The following is a 21237-nucleotide window of genomic DNA, read 5'->3' on the forward strand; positions in this document are numbered from 1 at the left end:
CCGCCAGAGAATAAAGATGTTAAAAGCTGTACAACTTAAGCAGCCTGCAACGGGTTCAGCAGAAGAAAGGTCAACCTTACTGTAAAACAAAGTCCAAAAGTAGATCCAAACACATCTGAGAGTTTAGGGGGAAAATAAACTGCATCCTGTTTGTCTCCTCTCTGTGCATCACATTGTAAGAGCTCAATAAATATTGTTCTGTTACTAAATCACATTCGGGTTAAGATTTAATGTAAAACATAAAACCGTGTTTTGAGAAGCAATTTTCGATGAGTCTTTCTATCATCTTGAGTGGAGAAGAGCTTTCTAAGCAGAGAATCAAACCCGGAAGCCATAAAGGAATATATTAGTAAAATTTGACCACTAAAAATTGTAAAAACCTATCATGGTGGTCATAGCATCATGTATAGAATTGAATGGTCGGATCACTATGTTATACATCTGAAACTAATACAGCACCGGATGTCCACTGTACTTCAATAAAAATAAATAATAAAAAGGACTGAACTAGAAATGAAAAGTGTAGAATGTGTGCAAGTCTGAGCATACAGAGTCTCATAAATAATCCCAAGATCCCATCCTCAAAAATCTAATTCTAGAGTCCTGAATAGACATGCTTTAAGAATATAAATAAGGAAGTAAATTAAATGAAAAATTATTATTCTACCACTACTTAAAGACCTATAAAAGAGCTACAGCCCTGGGATGAGCCTCCCCAGGCCAAATTAGTCTAGTATACACAGAGATCGTATTTCTGTAGAGACAAAACCTGTCAGTAGCCTTAATCCCTCAAAAAAACCTCAGACTACAAGCAGCCATTAGCCAAAGTAAACATGAAAAGAGAAGGAGCGGGCGCCTGCGTGGCTCAGTTGGTTAAGCGACTGCCTTCGGCTCAGGTCATGATCCTGGAGTCCCTGGATCGAGTCCCGCATCAGGCTCCCTGCTCGGCGGGGTGCCTGCTTCTCCCTCTGACCCTCCCCCCTCTCATGTGCTCTCTCTCTCTCATTCTCTCTGTCTCAAATAAATAAATAAAATCTTTAAAAAAATAAAAAAAGAGAAGGAGCATCAGAATTGTCAGTAAATTCTGCAAAATTGAAATTCAAGCCATCAGTTTCAGTAATTCCCAGAAATAAGAGCCAAATCTAAATACTCTATGGCTTTGTGATTTTACAATTGGGCCAATACAAAAGTTTCGGAAATTTTTAAAAATATGTAATTGATGTAGTGCACACATACACCTTGGTATGTAGTTAGCTTTTATTTTTTTTTAATTTTTTTTAAAGATTTTATTTATTTATTTGAGAGAGAGAATGAGATAGAGAGAGAGAGCATGAGAGGGGGGAAGGGTCAGAGGGAGAAGCAGACCCCCCGCTGAGCAGGGAGCCCAATGTGGGACTCGATCCCGGGACTCCAGGATCATGACCTGAGCCGAAGGCAGTCGCTTAACCAACTGAGCCACCCAGGCGCCCCTGTAGTTAGCTTTTAAAGTATTTATTCAGTGAAATACTAGCAAGGAATTTAGGATTGAAAACTTGCATAGAGATCAAGGTCAAGTGAAAGCCCTAAGTAGCCTCTAAGAGCTTGCATCTCTCTGAGCAAATGTAATCTGGTAGTTCCATCCAGCTGACTGACCTCAGCACATGAATGAGGCCAGTTTGAAGCAGCTATAGCCGTGTTTAATTTTGCCTTGTATCTGCAACATCCTAATTGCAAATTTGCTCCCTTTAATTTGCAGTGACCCCAGGTGATGGGCTATTTCCATATGGAAGTAGGGCTCACGAAGAGCTTTGTGGGCATGAATTGGGGTGATACCAGAGGACCTACCCTGGTGAAACTGAAATCTGTATTCTAGTTCAAGTATCAGCCACGGTGGCATATTGAGTTGGTCATTTTGGAGCTGGTATCATATCCTTACTAAAGACTCCCTGTAGAGACTGTGCCTCCTCTGGTGTCATAAAGAATAGGGACAATGACCCAAGGTAACTCAGACCCCCCCAAAATTTCTACTTTGGCTGCACACTGTCCAATAATGGGCATGGGGGTAGGAATATTTGAAAGTTGAAGTAAAACCATTTTGAAATTATTCAGTCTCCATCTTCTCTCTTTGCTGAGTATGAGGAGACCCAAGCTGTTTGCACTGAACTAGATAAAATAAGCAGGAAATAGTTCTGAGGCCTATGATATTAATGTTTACAAATAATTAGAGCTTGTCAAGAAACCCATTTGGGGTTACTTTGGGTACTCAATGTAGGAGAAAATTGCCTTAGAAATGATAGAGATCTGTATTTAAGGATTCCTAGTGTTGTGAGGGGGAAGGAAGGTTCGCAGATGGCTGGCACAGAATTGGACATCTTATGCTTCTCCCACGGGGTAGAAGGTGCCACCTCCCCTCCTAGGGGGTCTGTGAAGTGCCCCCAGAGAAATGTAAACTGTGCTAGGTGGGAAGGGTCATGAATTCAATTTGGGTTCTTTTCTCATATACAAGGTAGCTGAAGGAGGTTGAGCATTTGACTCGGTTTCTGGCTGTTCTATCTTAGAATTAGAGCTGGCTATTAGGTCTGGCATAGAACTGTCGAAAGTAGGGTCATTATTTGGCTATGCCTCACTTTGTCTAGACATTTCACTATGACTTTCTGCCTCTCTCTCTTCTCCCCTTATCCTTGTTACCCCCTCCTTGCCCCGTCACAACAGGTGTAGAAGACATTGTGGCAATAATGATTCCTGAGCCAAAAGGAAAGGAGATAGTAAGCCTGCTCGAAAGGAACATCACGGTGACCATGTACATCACCATTGGAACCCGGAACTTGCAGAAATACGTGAGCCGCACTTCGGTTGTGTTTGTCTCCATCTCTTTCATCGTCCTGATGATCATATCCCTCGCATGGCTGGTCTTTTATTATATCCAGAGGTTTCGATATGCAAATGCCAGGGACAGGAACCAGGTGAGTATCAAAAAGTTTTTTAAAAATTAAAAATTATTATAAAAGGAATACATATTGGGGTGCCTGTGTGGCTCAGTTAGTTAAGCGTCTGCCTTTGGCTCAGGACATGATCCTGGGGTCCTGGGATTGAGCCCCTTGTTGGGCTCCCTGCTCAGCGGGGAGCCTGCTTCTCCCTCTCCCTCTGCCCACCCCCCAAGAGAGCTTGTGCTCTCTTGCTCAGTCTCTCTCTCTGTCAAATAAATAAATAAAATCTTTTAAAAAAAAAGTAATATATATATAAGCTTTGGAAATCACAGAAAATACCAAGATAAAACCAAAATTACCTGTTAACCTCCCACCCAAGGTAAACATTTTTACCATTTGCCATATAGTTTTTCAGCTCTTTTCCAAATACACGTTTTGATGTTTTACTAGTATTGTTCTGCGACATGAGGTGCTTTGTCCCACATTCCTATTGCTCATTTTGTGGACAGTTATTTATTTAGGCACGTAATAAAGGGAGAAAGAGGAGTGAGCTGAGACTGCTAATGTGGCAACATTGTGTGGGAAGAGCCAGGATTTTCTGGTGAGAATGGAAGAAGAAAAGGAGATAAGAAATAAAAGCTGTTTTAAAAAGCAATTAATTTGGGGACAGATAATATATACATATGGTATAAAATGCAAAAGGTATAAAATGGTATGCAGTTAAAAGTAATTGCCTTCCTGTGTCTGTCTCTCAGTTACCCAGCCATCTTCCTGGAATATCTTCTCTTCCAGGGATATTTTATGTGCTCACAAACACACATTTTTAAACAAATGATAGCACTCTTAACTCTGTACCCTTATTTCTCACTTCTTGGAATTATTCATCTCCACACCCAATCTAAGCTGCCTTCTCATTTTTAATGACTGTATAACATTTCATTTCCTCCATATTTCACATTTATCAAACCAGTTTCTCTTACCAACATGTTTTCTCTTACAAAAAAAAAAACAAAAAAATGTACATGTGATACTGAGCACATTTGTGAGTATACCTCTAAGGCAAATTCTGGAAGTTTAATAGGTAGAGCAAAGGTGTGTGTGTGTGTGTATATATTAAAAATATATACATATAAATAATGTATATATGTATATATTAAATATATATGTAAATATATAGCAAATTAATATATTAATTTAATTATTAAATTTATTTTTATATATTTATATATTTTCCATGTAAATATGAATATAATATGTATTTATAAATAAATATAAAATATAAGTATATTTATAATAAATATAAATATTTATAAATTTATTAATTTAATTATTGAATATATTTAATATATACATATAAATAATGTATATATTAAATTATAATAGATACTGCCTGAAGTCTGCCAAAAAGGTTGAATTAATTTTTACATTAAGTAACGGTATACTATTTATACTAATGTAAATAACATTAGTATGATACTACTTAAACAGTATAAGGACAGTAATTACTAATAATACTGTTTTCCCACATCCTTAGCAAAAGAATGTTAGAGCTTTTTGTTGCATGCAATTTGATGTTAAAAGTGGTACCATAGGGCGCCTGGGTGGCTCAGTTGGTTAAGCGACTGCCTTCAGCTCAGGTCATGATCCTGGAGTCCCTGGATCGAGTCCCGCATCGGGCTCCCTGCTCGGCAGGGAGTCTGCTTCTCCCTCTGACCCTCCCCCCTCTCATGTACTCGCTCTCTCTCATTCTCTCTCTCTCAAATAAATAAATAAAATCTTTAAAAAAAAAAGTGGTACCATGTTTTTCTTAGCACAAATAATGTTGGACATCTTTTCAAGTAAAATAGAAAAAATGAATTTTTTTCTCGGATACCTGCTTATATTATTTGACCACTTTTCAGTTGAGTTGTTGGTCATTTTCTTACTGATATGTTAAGTGAAAGAAATTGAAGAGAAGGCTATTAGTCAAAGGAGTTAACCGACATAAGATTTAATTTATCTTCCCAATTTGTCATTGCCTTTGATTTATCTGTGGTGCTTTTTGCCATGCAGAGATTTGGGGGTTTTACATAACTGAATTTATCTTTTTATATAGCTCTTGAGTTTTGTATAATAAAATTGTCTACAGGCCAAGACTATAGAAAAACATTCTCTCATATTTCCATCCACTACTTTTTATTTCACTTTTATGATTAAGTCATCAATCTACAGAGAATTTATCTCAGTGTAAAAAATCAAATAGAGAGCCAACATTATTTTATTTGAGATGGCCTACCTACCAGGTTTTATAACTGGTATTTATTCAATAATTAATCATCCCCCCCCATATGCAGTATCCCCATTCGGCAGACACTAAATACCCATATGTAGGGTGCCTGGGTTGCTCAGTCGTTAAGCATCTGCCTTCAGCTCAGGTCATGATCCCAGGATCCTGGGATTGAGTCCCATGTCGGGCTCCCTGCTCTGCAGGGAGTCAGATTCTCCCTCTGCCCCTCCCCCCATTCATTCTCTCAATCTCTCGCTCACTTGCTCTCTCAAATAAATAAAACTCTTTAAGAAAATAAATAAATAAATATCCATATGTATTTGGTTCTATTTCTCTGCCCTTGAAACTGTACCATAATCTATTCATACTCCAGTACATATTATTTTGAGTACTTTGGCACTATAATATTGTCTCATATCTGTTCCTACTAATCTTCCTTTATTGCTCTACCTTCACTTTTTACATCTATTTTTATATAAATTTAGAATCACTTTTATCTGTTTTTTAAGTTTATAGAATAATTTATAACCTTATGTTGTTGAATTTTACTTAGTATATGTTTGCCCTTTATTCAACAATTCTTTCGGTCCCCTACTAACATTTTTAAATATTCTTATTTAATCATGCACATTTTTTGTGTTTATTCCTAAGTATTTAATAATTGTGTTGCTATTATAAATGAAATACTCTTTTTCATATAGGAAGGATTTTGATTTTTGTATTTTTATTTTGTACATTATTATAATTTACATATTTTATAGTTTATATATTTTATAATTTGTAATAATTTTGTAATGATTATAACATGCCTTAGTATTACCTTAATACTAATGGTAATACTAACTAGTATTATATGCAGGCATGTTCTAAGAGTTCTGTATATATTTGAATACTTAATAGTCTTAACAACCCTTTGGTAGGATTTTATTGTCCCCATTTTACAGAGGAAACAAAAGAATTAAATAGGTTGCTCAGTGTTGCACAGCTAGTTACTAATAGAGCCAGTGATTGAACCAACAGCAGGGCTTTAGAGTCTATGCTCTTAACCACTACATTGAAGTATTTGTGATTGTTTTTATATTAGTTTATCAGGATTACAGTAATAATATGCACAGTTAGTGATCATTTACTTCTTTCAAAATTTTAAACCTATATATATATATAGGTTTAAATATAATTTAACCTATATTAACCTATATATATATAGGTTTAAATATAATTTTAAACCTATATATATATATATTCCTCTTCATTAAGCATTTAATGGGAACATCCTGAGTTTAATTGGATTTTTTAAATCATTTTTGCATTTTATTATTTTCCCATATAGTTTTCTAGGTCGAGATACATTATTTTCTTGTGTTATGTAAATGAGGGTTAGTCTTATTTCATTCAGAGTTTTTAATCAGGAATGGAGGTTTAATTTTAACAAATGCCTTTTCAACAGCTGTGGTCTGAGTTTTTTCTCTTGATCTGTTAATAGGAGTGTATTATATTAATGAATTTCTCAATATTAGACCATCCTAAATCTTCCATACATACTATTCTTCTAACACATGCTACATTGTATTTGTATTTTTTTTACCCTGATATTCATATGTGAAATTCATCCATAGTTTACATTTTTATCATGTTGAGGTAACAGTTATATTGGCTTTTTTAAGGAATTTGCAAATTTTCCTCCATTTTTGTAGTCCTCCATTTTTTGTAGTCTGCAATGTCCAACACGATAGCCACTAGCCATGTGTAACCATTCAAATTTAAATTAGTTGTAATAAAATAAAATTTAAAATTCTGTTTCTCAGTTACACTACCTACATTTCGAATGTCCTGTATATGTACTGCCATTTGGTAGCCACTCCCATCATCATGGAAAGTTCTATTGGATAGCCCAGCTCAAGAGCATTTTAAATAGGACTGGAATTAGCTGATTCTTAAAGTATTAGTACAAACTTTCTGCAAGCCAGTGAAGTCTGAGTTGTTGTTTAAGAGGACAACTCTTTGATTTTTCCTATTTTATGGCAATTGGTTTGTTTAAATTTGCTATAGCTTCTGGAACAATTTCTAAAAACATTTGTTACTGCTTCTTTTCTGATTCTCAAAATGATACATGCTCGGTCTAATAAATTTGGCATTCAAAAAAAAAATACTAAAAGAGAAGACAAATCACCCATTACCCCATGGAATAGTTAACAGTTGAGTATCTTACCTTTTAGGTTTTGTAACCACCTAAATATATATTCTGTAAATTGTCATTGCGTATGTGTCTATGTATGAGACACAAATACGCATGTAAGTTTTGTGTTCTATTTTTCAATTAATTGCTGAGCATTTTCCCCTGTCATTAAAAATCTCTAAAACATGATTTTTAGTGGTTATGCAGTAGTCCAATTCCACCACTTACCAAACATGGGCAAGTTACTTAATCTCTTCATGCTTTGGTTTTCTGAACTTAATGCAAATATACCTTCCTCTTATTGTTATAGTAAAAATTATATGAGTTAATGTATATTATTTTTCAGAGTCTCTGAACATGATGCTAATCACTTTTTAAGCTTTCAATGAATAGTACCCATTATTACTATCATGTAGATTCCTTGATGACTACTTAAAAATCCACATTACCACTTTTATTGAATCTTCTGGGATTTAAGTGAACACTTACTACCAGGTAGACACAAAGCAGTGAAAATATAGAACTAATATGTTCAGTTTCACTGGTTGCTAAAGTTTATATATATAAAGAAATTACACATACATAAATCAGTTATTGCTAGGATACCTAGCTAATTTGATATTGATAAATAAAAATGGTAACCCTGTATTTTTGAGTCTATAGATAGTCCACATCATCATAAGGCAATTGAGTCGAGCATGAAATTTTAAGCTTGAATGTATTAGTTGATTACTTATTTCAGTCATCAGTTCACTCTGTGCAGGCAGATCGAGTTTGCATGTCTCTAGGCATATGCATACTCAGTGATTTATGTGAAAAGCTAATTGGAAGTGGATGGTATGGAAGTGGTTCATAGGGTTTCAGTTTTTACTCTGCTCCCATTTTATTAACTTTCCTCAAATTGCAAGATGTTACCCTCAGGGTCACTCAGTGAATTGGGATCATGTTAAAAGTTAGCACTGTTTCCTGATCAAAATAGGCACTGTACTATGGCCCTTTGATGGATGGAATAAGAACATATAATTTCCTTTAGAAAAAAATTTCTCCTTTGATGGAAAGTGCTCCATTCCATTCAATAGAGAGCTTCAGCTGGGCAAGCTATAGCTATAATAAGCCTCAGGTTAACATAAGTCATATTTTTAAGTCATTTATTTTTATTAAAGCATTACTGGCCGTTCAGAAAGATTGACTCTCAGGTTAGAAGTAGGCTCACAGCCTAAAATGGAATATCAAAAGCCTTAATGTTGCATTAGTGAAGTATCCAGCCATTCAGGTATGTGCAAGAGAGACTGAACTGGAATTAGGCACACGAGCTCTCCAATCTCTGCTTGGCTTTGTGCAGATCACAGTTGAAGGAAAGTCACCATCATCTTACATGATCACTAGCCCTCATGTCTTACTGTACCTGGAGAAGATCATTTCACTGCAGTTTCCCATGGAGGAAGATTTGCTAGATAATCTTTACGTTAGTAGCCTCACACCCCAGGGTCTTTTAGATGGTGACATGGAGAATAAGGGTACAACTGAAAGTGGAGAGATTTGGCTGGTGTGCCACATTTCCTAACGCAGTTAACCAAGATAAATCTAGTGCAAGGTAATTGTCACAGATACCAGCTTTGGAGTTAGACAGGTCTGGATTCCAGTCTGTGCTCTGGTGATTCCTGGTTGTGTGAGTTTCAACAGGTTAGGTCCTTTGCCTTTCTCTTCTGTCCTTCCTCACGTGTAAAGTGAGACTGATCATGTGTCAGCCCCATCCAAAAGGTATCAAATGAGAAAATATGTGTGACGTATTAGACAGTTGTTAGCTGGATCACCTTTAATAGATAAGGCAATTCTTAGAAAATAGTATCCCCCCCCCCCAAATTTAAATAGCTCAATTCTATAACTCACAAAGACTGGGTTTTTAGCTCAGATGACACAGTTTGAAACAAAATGGGATCTTTTTTCCATCTTTTCTCCAGAGTTATGGGAAAAGGAAGGCATATAAATAGACTACAGAGTAAGAATCTGACTTTCTTGGGGGATAATTTCCCATGTAGCAGTTTTTAATTAACAATAATAGTGTATGCACACAGGTTTTTTAATAAAGCAAAATAAAGGGTGTGTATTTAAAAGTAAATTTCTTCCCACCTCAGACTCCCTTTATCAACCTCCCTTCCTCCAACTCTCCTCACAGGCAGCAACTCTTTTTTTTTCTTATGTTAATCATCATACATTACATCATTAGTTTTTGATGTAGTGTTCCATGATTCATTGTTTGCGTATAAGCTGTCATCATCAAGACAGTATGGTACTGGCACAAAAACAGACACATAGATCAATGGAACAGAATAGAGAGCCCAGAAATGGACCCTCAATCAACTCTGTGGTCAACTAATCTTCGACAGGCAGCAACTCTTAACACTTCCCTTTCAAGTCTTCCAGAAGTTTCTGTGCTAGATATAAGAAAAGTTGTTTTCCACATTTGTTACATATACAAGGACTCTGCCTTTACATAGCTTGCATTGTAGTGGTATCAACAAGCAATACACATGAAAACAGATAGAAACCCACTCAGAGGCTAGTCCAGCAGTCAGATGACAGGTGATGGATTTGGACCAGAATAAGCGAGAAGTCAAAAGGAATCCGATTAGGACGGTATTTTAAAATCCTATGGGTTAAATGTAGACTATAAAGACTATATCCTAGTTTATACCTGTTGTACCAACCTAATTATTAATAACTCCCCGTTTTGCTCTCAAGAGTGATAGTTTGGATAATAAATTATAGGTTTACCATATGTGTGAGAGAAAGAGAAAAATCAAGGATGCAATTAGGTCAGTTTTCATGGCATGAGCTGAAATGGGAAAGACAGAAGAAGAGATCCTGAGGGGCTGGGAACTCCAAATTCGGGTTTGGAGATGTTACATTTAAGAAGCCTATTCTATCTACCAGATACTTAACACATATGCCAAGTATTTTGACATGCAAGTCTGGATGTCAGGAGAGAAGAAGAGCTGGAGATAGAAATATGGGAGCCATCAGAACATAGATGCCATTTAAATGGCCAGGACAGGAGGAACTGCCCTGGAGAGTAAGCATCCAGGAGAAGAGATCTGAAGACAGTTTGATATATGCTAATGTGGCCTCAGGCCCCACTCTCTCTCCCTCTAGCATATTATTTTATGTATTTGTTTTATTTTCTCTCCAGTTCACATCACTATTTAAAGCCATTCCCTCCTTGCCTCACCACCTCACTTTCCTGTGCATGCAGGCACCCAGAAGGGGAAGGTAAGCGAGGAGGCTGGTTTGCAGAGACCAACCACAGCCTCGTGCTCCATCTGGATCCACTGCTTCTCTGCTCAGGGTCCACAGGTCTGCAAGGACCTTCTTCACTCGTGATGCTTATCTTTTGTACAGCCCTGTCCTCTTTCAGTCCAGCATCCTTTGAGGACCCCGGTCTGTCCACCGGCCTATGTGTGTCTGAGTCCAGTGACTAATTGTTTCTGCAGAACTGAAGGAGGTGGCCATTCACATCTCCTGATTCCCATTTCTGAACAAGCCCTGTGATGTGTAAGAGGCTGTTGAAGCAGCCCATATGGGTTAGGACGCAGGTCATCACAGAGCACACAGAGGACCTCGAGCGGTCTGCTTTTCATAATGTCACATTCCAACCCACTGGAGCCTCATCTCTGATGAATCCCAGAATGCTCTGTTGCATAATCAGACATAAACCCAAACATAAATGTGACTCTCCCAGGCAGTTTAGGTGAGGATCTAGAGTACTGTCAAATCTGGGTTATCTTTCAGGAGCTGGGACCACTTAAAAGCAAATAGAGTTTGTTCTGATCTATAAATCTAGATATACATATACTGCTTCTTAACAACTCTATGATGAAGGCACTGTATCACTCCACTCTCTAGGTGAGGAAACAGAGAAGGTCAACAATTGCCCAAGGACACACAGCTTGGCAGTTTTAAAGCTGGGATCTTTAACATCTTTGAAATGCTCTGTCCTGAAATGTCTTTGGCACCTGCTGGTCTCCTCCTGGAGAAGCCATTCTTCTCTGGCTCACAGAATAAGCACCAGAAAAGTGCTCACTATTGTTGATTATCATTGTAGATGTAGCTGTATTCAGGACTCCTGGAAAAAAGACATCTCCCCTCTTGCACAGGACCCGAAAATGAGAATGGTGGGAAGCCTGCTGTTCCTTTTAGACCTTTTTCCAGGGACTGTGAGAAATCCCTAAGAACAGCTGATAGTTCACATTTCTCCAGGTTCACTCCTGCCTCTCTGGCAGCTCAACACTGCACCTGCCACACGCAGATTTTACACATCCATTTAAATCTCCCATGTGTGAAAGGAACTCACTGACATTAAAAGCATTACCAACATTTATGGCAAATGCAAAAGGTGAATTTCTTTGATAGAGAATGTGTTCCTGTGATGAACAAAAGCTCCACAAAAGATGTTAAGATAATACTCGATCTAAGGAGGGTAGGTGGTGTTTGGGGGAGACCACTGTAAGGGTAAGCACATTAAACAATCAGATATGATTTTATTTTGCCTGTAAATTTAGGAAAAAACAAACCTGCTAAAAATCAGTCCTGGGAAGGCAAGTGTGTAGAGGGCTCTGTACTTATGGTTGGGGGCTTCATAAATTGGTATAATCCTTCCTGAGGATGGTTTAGCCGTCTGATTGAATTTGCTCTATTATGCTTAAATATAAATTTTGAATAAATAGTATGTTCTCATGGTTCAAAATACAAGGAGTATAAAAAAGTTATGCACTAAAAATTCTCCTTCCCACCCTTCTCCTCCAGAAACCCAGATACCCACGGTAGTGATTTCTGGTGCATTCAACGATATTTTTTTGAACGTACACAAATATGTACATGTCCTTTTCATCCTTTCTTATGCAAAGTATAGCGTATGATAATTTGGAGTGTTAGGTTTTTTGCATCTTAGAGATTTTCCCATGCCATTTCATAAAGAGCTCTCTCTTTTTATGGCTGAATATTAGTCCATTGCATGGTGTTATGGGTTGTATCATGTCCCCTTGAAAATTCATATGTTGAAGCCCTAACCCTGAGTACCTCAGAATGTGGCCTTATTTGGAAATGGGTTATTGCAGGCATCATTATTTAAGATGAGGTCATTTTGGAGTAGGTTGGGATCCTGATCCAATATGACTGGTTTCCTTATAAAAGGGGGAAATTTGGACACAGACATGCATACAGGAATGCTGTATGCAGATGAAGGCAGAGATGAGACGATACATATACAAACCAAGGAATGCCAAGGATCGCCAGCAAACCGCTAGAAGCTAGGCAAGAAGCATGGAACAAATTCTCCCTCACCACCCTCAGAAGGAACCAACCCCGCGGACCCCTTGATCTTGGACTTCTAGCCTCCAAAACTTTGAGACAATAAATTTCTGTTATTGAAACCAAATAATAATAATAATAAGTAGGTAGGGTTTGAGTCTAACTGTGATTTTAGAGCAAAGTAGAATCAGGATCTTGAGCAGAGCAGGACCATGAGGCAGGAGGACAATCCAATGTAGGAAGTGAAGAGAAGCATTGGAAGTCAGGAACCAGATCTGAACAATAAAGATAGGAACAGTGGCTAAGCTAGCTAGAGCAAAGAAAGCCAGGCCAGGAGAGGAAGCTGAGGGAGGGGGTGCTGAGGAAAGGACTCACCTGCAGAAGGAAGCAGGCCACTGGTAAAAGCACCAGGATGGTATGAGAAGGGAAGATGCAAGCCACAACCTACTTTTCAGTGATAGAAAGGTCCTATAATGATTAGGAAAAACATTTTAGTGGCCATTTGACACACGGCGGGGTGACTTCTAAATACTGTGACACATTCTCTTTCTCTCTTCACAAGTCTTCATGATGCCCCTGGATGAGTACTTTAAGAAAATAGCCCACTGATGGCAGCAGGGTGGGCTTCTCGATGCATAGCCTGGACACCTCTCACCCTGTGAACCCCCATTCCCAGAAGGCTGTGGAGGAGAAAGTACAGTTGTAGGAATTGGGAGGAAGAAGACACCTGGCCATGATTCTACTCATGCAGTTGAGAATGCTGACCACCTGACCCCAGAATCATAGTTTTTAGAACTTAAAGGGATATTAGGTATAATGAATTTGAGAGAGAGAAATGTTAAATGATTTTTTTTAAGATTTTATTTATTTGTCAGAGAGAGCACAAGAAGGGGGAGTGGCAGGCAGAGGGAGAGGGAGAAGCAGGCTCCCTGAACCGGGACTCGATCCCAGGACCCTGGGATCATGACCTGAGGTGAATGCAGATGCTTAACTGACTGAGCCACCCAGGCATCCCAGGTGATTTTTTTTTTTTCATGGAGATGCAACGAGGTTGGTGATTTCAAGTCAGAGTAGTTTCCACAAGACCAAACGACCTCCACAGTACTGAGATACTGAGGAGACTTGACCCACAGGGAGGTTGCCAGCCCCACCTCCATCATAGCAGTAAACAGAAGGACTCCTCACCTTTCTACTATTTGAACATTGGTCCTTTTTGGCATTAGAAGTAAGGATTGATTAAGTCCTTTCTACTGTGTAGTTTAAGATTCTCTACCTCAGCGGGCTTCACAGAGGATACTAAGGATTCATCTTCATTCTACCCAACTAATGACCTCCCAACTTGTAACTTCTTGAACTCTGAGGTGGGAGGGCTGGATCCTTAACAGACTCCTGATCCTGAACACCACTGTGCAGTATGGGCTGTCTCCACCTCCCCACCAGGAGGTTAAGGTGCCATGTGTCCCTCATGGTGCCATTTTTGCTGCCATGTACTAATTCTTACCCTGCTTGTAGAAACCCTACAGGATGGCAAGGCAGAATCAGCAAGCAGCATTCTCGCCATGGTTGTGGCAGCTGAGCCTGCCTTCTGGTGATGCTCTGGCACATTGTCTCACTGTCTACTAGGACATCCCATCTGGGACACAAAGACCGGGTCTATGGCCTGAAGCCACAGGACTCCCAGTAGATGGCGGCTCTTTCAAATACAGGCAGATAAGAGAAACTAAGCAAGGTTCTTGTTTTTCACAAGCATTATTGCCTTTGAGGCTAATCCAAGGAAACCAGACCTGTCTTATTTTATGTGAGGCCTGGTAATGACATTCAAACACGTTTTCTTGAAAGAGCTACCTCTTTCAAGATGTGAATACCTTTTCCTGTTATTTGCATATACATGGCCCAGGTCCCTTTGATTGCATTTGCACATATCAGTTCTGGAGCTATGTTAGAACAAGAAAAGTAATGGAATGCAAAACAAATTTGAATTTTACAAGGAGAGCAAAAGGGAAGGGAATATGCTGGGTGTCAGCCACCAGGGAGGGGAAGGTCTCCAGGCAGAGATGCTTCTGTCCCCTAAAGAAAAAGGACCAAAATGGTCCCTGATGTTGATCTGGAGAAAGTGTGGAGCCCTCAGGGGGCAGGATGGGGGGGGGGGGGGGGGGGGGGGGACCCCAAAAAATAAAAGTTTTTTTTTTCCCTAGGAGGTTTTCAGGGAGGAAATTGGCCAGGGGTTTGCTTGCCCTTTTTTTTTTTTTTTTTAAGGTAATTCAGATCTGAAAGGATCTTTGATCCCCAGTTCTGTTCTGCATGGATAAATTCCCAAGCTGGTAAAGCCGAAAATGACATTATTTTACATACATCCTTTTACTAATAAGGGAAACTAAGGCCCATGATGTTTAAGTGACCTGGCCAAAGTCACACAGTGAGTGACAGAAATAGGACTAAAAATCGAATCTTCTAACTTCCAAGTCATTCCCTTCTCTTCTATAACAACCTCCCACAAAAAAATAACCCTGATGTTTTTACCTCATGTTGTATGCCTTAAAACACTGCTCCATTAGGTCACCATGGCCGTCAGAATAGTCTAATTCTTTATCCATTTTTCTAGATTTATGGAGCAGTGCCTTACATCATAGAAACTGGACTAGCTGTGCAAAGATTTCTGTCATATCAACCAGGCCTGGAAGGATTATTATGTATTAGAGCAAGGGAGGAAGCTTGTGAGTCACCTGTGGCCATGTGAGGTTCCAGACAATTGGGACCAACTCTGTTTATGCTTATAGTGCCCTTCCTTCACCTAGAACATAAGAGCAGCTAGTTATTTTTCTACTTGGTGGTAATGATAATAATCATGATTATAAAATAAAGCTGTCAGGTAAAAGGAACAAATAAAATACAGGATTATCCAGTCAAGTGAAACAGAAAAACATAAACTTGATTTTGATGCTATTCTTGGCATCCTTATTCCTAGTTTTTTTTTTCTTTCTTTCTTTCTTTTATCAACCTCACTGCATTTCTGTGTTACACACAGAGGGGAAGAAGAAGAAAGTATCTTATTTTTCTCAGTTTCTTAAATATCTAGGAGATAACTATAAGTTTTGGGTTGATTGGAGTATGTTGTTTAACATCTTTGTTGGTGGCTATGTAGGACTTTGTTCTGTTAATAAATAGTTCTGTATTTATTTTCCATATAGCTGTTTATCTTCACTGTTGTCAAGGAACCAGTAATCCTGGTAAATATTTTCTTATACCTGTTCCAATCACATTGGTGGATAAATCTAATTACCAAGATGGTCCCACTCCTGACAATCTTTAGTGAATGGTATGATTGGGTCCAGCTGTGTTAGAGAATCCATAGGAGTGCCCTGGTGATGGGGGAGGAACCCTGCCTAAAACAGACCTGTACAAATGTAGGATGGCCCCTAGGTCTCATTTATACTTGGTACAGTTAAGAAACACAAGACAGAAAGAACCAATTACAAAAGCAGCTACCTTGTTTGGGCCATTTTATTAAGAATGTTGATGTTTTACTCGTTATCTCTTATAGTTTATATTTTAGAAATTCAAAAATACTAGTCTGACAGCCATTGAAAGTAGGACAATTTTTTTTAAATTCAGAAGTCAATATTTCTGTGTGTGATTTTCATGTCACCTAAAAAGAAAAGAGACATGCACATACTAACAAAATTTAACTACCTGCAAATGGCCATAGCATTTTTAAAACTTTATGGTGCTTTGTCCTTCATTTTGTTAATCTAGAACTCCTACAGAAAAAAATCTAGCACTACATGGTTGCATAATTTTCATATATATATATCTCAGAGTTTGATTTTTTATGTATTCTCCAGGAATCAAGAGCATCTGTTCCTCCACTGGCAGGGCAGACTTTCATATCCTCCATCAGCCTCTGCCAAAATGCTATGCTTTTCTTCCTCAAAAGAGGTATATGTGTATTGTCTCTCAATAACATATGGAATGAGGTTTGACGCAAGGAACTCCACAGGAAAAAGAAAGGAAAAGGACTGCCATTATACCATTTTTCAGAATAATTATAGAAAACATGTTTTCCTACCTTTGTGAATCACTTGATATCTTGGGGCTTCCAGGGAGGAAGGCCTCATAGAACCTTGAAGATGTTGAAAAGGACTTGATTATTTCCCTTTTTACTCTCATTTCTCCGTCTGTTAATTTTGCTAATTTGGGAACTCCCAAATGACTTTATCCTCCACTGAACTCCTTAACCTCATCAGCCCTCAGCCACCAGAATGCCAAAAATGGGATTTGTCTGATTCCTTAACCATTACCTCTGCTGTTAGCCATAATCCCTGACACCTTAATGTCCACCTGCTTTCCATTTCCTGAAAAGACACTTTTTTTTCCCTTAAATAAAGGCAGCTTGCATTTTCCTTTAAAAGGGCACGGAAATGGCTTTTTTTGGAAGGGAGAAAGGGGATGTTTTTTAAAAGACACCTCATCTTTATTCAGATATAGCCAAAAGTAAAGTTAAATGCATGGCCAAAATTTAAAGCAATCTTTGAATTTACCTTGCATGCTCACATTTAAGAAGAGCATATTTCATTTGCTAAAAAATTGTTTTAAATAGAGGACTGGAGGGGAAGATGGCAGCAGAGTAGGAGGACTTAGGCTTGCCTCGTCCCATAATTAAAATTAGATAACTATGAGATCATCTTGAATACCCCAGAAATCGATCTAAAGACTGGCAGAACAAACTCCACAACTAAAGGTAGAGAAGAGGCCATATCAAAGACGGTAAGAAGTGTGGAGACACAGTTTGGGAGAGAAATGGATTGCGACCAACATGGTGGGGAGGGAGCCATGGTCAAGGAGAAGGGCAAGAGACAGACTAACACACAGGAGCTCACGGGGAAAATGAATCTCTTGAGCAATTGGCTTGGAAAGCAAGAGGGCCCGAATTTCATGAGTTCTTGCAACCAGCGGGGCTTAAAGCCTGGAGTTTTAAAGGTCAGCGTGCTTGGCTCTGGGGGAGCTTGGAGGACTTGGGGCCACTCTTGGAGAAAAGACAGGGCCAACAGCCTATGGACATATAGCATGGAAGCAGCGATCTAAGGAGGGCCTCGGGCACGCCTTGGGGAGGTTAGTTGTTCATCTCGGAGCATGTCCCAGAAAGGCAGTGTTCAAGGAGAGACACTTCTGGGGACAAAGGAACTGGCAGGCACCATTTCCCTCCCCTGCCCCGCAGCATAAATAATGGCCACGTGCAGGTAGCGGTGCAGCACAGGGACTGGCTCCCTAAGTTGCTTACACCAAGCCCCACCTCCCTGTGCCCTGGCAGAACTGCCCTTCTGAGTCATGCTTGCCTCAATCCCAGTGCATCAGGCCTCCTCCCCCAGAAGCCTGCTCCAAACTCCTGCCAGCACCAGGTCTCCCAAACTGGGAGTTCTGCGAGGCCTTGGTTCTGGGGGCAGCAGTGACAGGTCCCGTTTCACAAGCAGACCAGAGCACACCTACTTAAATTTTGCCACATTCAGGCCAGGAACCAAATACTGCCCACAACAGGCAAAGAGAGCCTCTGCAGACACCTGAACTGAAGGATAAAGAGGTCAGGACACAACAGCAGAGCACACACAGCACACCTGGGAGATACTCCCAGAAGCACCAAGCCCTGGGGAGTAGGACACCACACTACAGGGCACTACAGGACCTCTTCTTCATAAAGCTATTACCCTCAAGAACAGGAGACAGAGCTGACTTTCCTAACACACAGAAAAAGGCACAGTGACTTAGGTAAAATGGGACAACAGAGGAATATGTCCCAAATGCTAGAACAGGACAAGGCCATGGCTGGAGATCTAAGTGAAATGGATGTAAGTAACATGCCTGATGGAGGATTTAAAGCAGTGATCATAAGGACACTCACTGGACTTGAGCAAAGAGTGGAGGACATCAGTGAGACCATTAATACAGGGATAAGAAATAGCAGAGATAAAGGGCTCAATAAACAAAATGAGAAACATGCTTTATGGAATGAACAGCAGGCTGGAAGAAGCAGAGGAACAAATTAATGACCCAGAAGACAAAGTAATAGAAAGTAATCAAGCAGAACAAAAGAGAGAGAAAAGAATTATGCAAAACAAAAATAGACTTAGGGAACTCAGTGATTCCATCAAATGTAATAACATTCATATTAAAGACATACCAGAAAAAGGAGAGAAAAGGGGGCAGAGAATTTATGACGAAATAATAGCTAAAAACTTCTCTAATCTGAGGCAGGAAACAGAGATCTCCTAACAAAATCAACCCAAGGAGGTCCACACCAAGACACACAGTAATTTAAATGGCAAAATATAGTGGTGGAGAAAAAATATTAAAAGCCGCAAGAGAAAAGAAGACAATTACATACAAAGGAAACCCTATAAGGCTATCGGGGTATTTTTCAGCAGAAACTTTCCAAGCCAGAAAGGAGTGGCATAATATATTCAAAGTGCTGAATGCAAAAAACCTGCAGCCAAGAATATTCTATCCAGCAAGTCTATCATTCAGAATAGGAAGAGAGAGAGTTTCCCAGACAAACAAAAACTAAAAGAGATCATGACCACAAAATCAGCTCTGCAAGAAATATTAAAGGGGACTTTTTGAGCAGAAAGGAAAGACCCAAAATAACAGTATGAAGGTAGGAAACACAGAAGCACTAAAAATATTTCTGTAAGCAAATCAGTCAAGGAACTCACAAAATAAAAGGATGAAAAATATGACACCATATACCTAAAACATGGGGAAGAGAAAAGAATGGGTTCAAACTTAAATATCCATCAAATTTAATATAGACTGCTTTATGCAGAGGATGTCATATACAAACCTAATGGTAACCGCAAATCAAAACTAATAAATATGCAAATAATAAAGGGAAAGGAATCCAAATATATCACTAAAGAAAACCAGAAAACCATGAAAGAAAGACAAGAAAGGATCAGAGAAAATCTTCAGAAACAACCACAAAACAAGTAATAAAATGGCAATAAGTACATATCTATCAATAATTACTTTGAATGTAAATGGACTAAGCACTCCAATCAAAAGACATAGGGTTACAGAATATCTAAAAAAGCAAGACCTTATCTGTATGCTGCCTACAAGAGACTCATTTCAGACCCAAAGACACCTAAAGATTGAAAGTGAAGGGATGGAGAAACATTTATCATGCAAATGGATGTCAATAAAAAACTGGAGTAGCAATACTTATATTAGACAAAATAGACTTTAAAGACTGTAACAAGAGACAAGGACACTATATAATAATAATGGACAATCCAACAAGAAGATATAACAGTTGTAATATTTATGCACCCAACACAGGAGCACCCAATACATGAAACAGTTAATAACAAACATGAACTAATCAATAATATAATAATTGTAGGGGACTTTAACACCCCACTTACATCAATGGACAGATCATCTAAACAGAAAATCAACATGGAAACAATGGCTTTGAATAACACGCTGGAACAGATGAATTTCACAGGTATATCCAGGACATTCCATCCTAAAACAGCAGAATACACATTCTTTTCAAGTGTGCATGGAACATACTCCAGAATAGATCACATATTAGGCCACAAAACAAGCCTCAACAAATCCAAAAAGATCAAAGTCATACCACGCATCTTTTCTGGTAAGAGCCTTACGAAACTGGAAGTCAACCATAAGAAAAAATCTGGAAAGATCACAAATACATGGAGGTTATTTAACATGCTACTGAACAATGAATGGATCAACCAGGGAAAAAAAAGACAAAATAAAAAGTATATTGGAAAACAAATGAAAATGAAAACACAACAGTTCAAAAAGCAGTTATAAGAGGGAAGGAGAAGCAAGAAAAATCTCAAACAACCTAACCTTACACCTAAAGGAGCTAGAAAAAGGAAAACAGGGGCACCTGGGTGGCTCAGTTGTTTAAGCATCTGACTCTTGATTTTGGCTCAGGTCATGATCTCATGGGTCGTAAGATCAAGCCCCACACTGGGCTCTGCGCTAAGCAGGGAATCTGCTTGAAAATTCTCTCCCTCTGCCCCTTCCCTCACTCGTGCTCTCTCTCTCTCTAAAATAAATCATTTTTAAAAAAGACGAAAGAAAAACAAAACCTAAAGCCAGCAGAAGGAAGGAAATAATAAAGAGCAGAAATAAATAATATAAAAACTAGAAAAGCAGTAGAAGAGATCAATGAAACCAGGAACTTGTTCTTTGAAAAAATCAATAAAATTGATAAACCTCTAGCCAGACTTATCAGGAAAAAAAGAGAAAGGATCCAAATAAATAAAATCACAAATGAGAGAGGGGAAATAACAACAAACACCACAGAAATACAATTATAAGAGAATATTATGAAAAACTATATGCCAACAAATTGGACATCATTTAACGTCAATGAAGCAGAAAGAAATAGAAAATTTGAACAGACCAATTATCAGCAAAGAAATTGAATCAGTAATCAAAAAACTCCCCCCCAAAATAGAAGTCCAGGACCAGATGGCTTCACATCTGAATTCTACCAAACATTTAAAGAAAAGTTAATACCTATTCTTCTTAAACTATTCCAAAAAAAATAG

General features: G+C 38.6%; 1 protein-coding gene across 1 annotated transcript in view; it reads left to right on the forward strand.

The window, feature by feature from the left end:
• RNF150 (ring finger protein 150) overlaps positions 1-21237 on the forward strand; it is a 266121-nt gene that overhangs the window by 156139 nt on the left and 88745 nt on the right. The window contains exon 2 of the mRNA XM_021679330.1: positions 2692-2942. Within this exon, the coding sequence (XP_021535005.1) occupies positions 2692-2942 (251 nt within the window). The remainder of the gene's footprint in view (positions 1-2691; positions 2943-21237) is intronic.

The sequence above is a fragment of the Neomonachus schauinslandi genome, chromosome 2 (genome assembly GCF_002201575.2).
Source record: "Neomonachus schauinslandi chromosome 2, ASM220157v2, whole genome shotgun sequence".
Classification (NCBI taxonomy): Eukaryota; Metazoa; Chordata; class Mammalia; order Carnivora; family Phocidae; genus Neomonachus; species Neomonachus schauinslandi.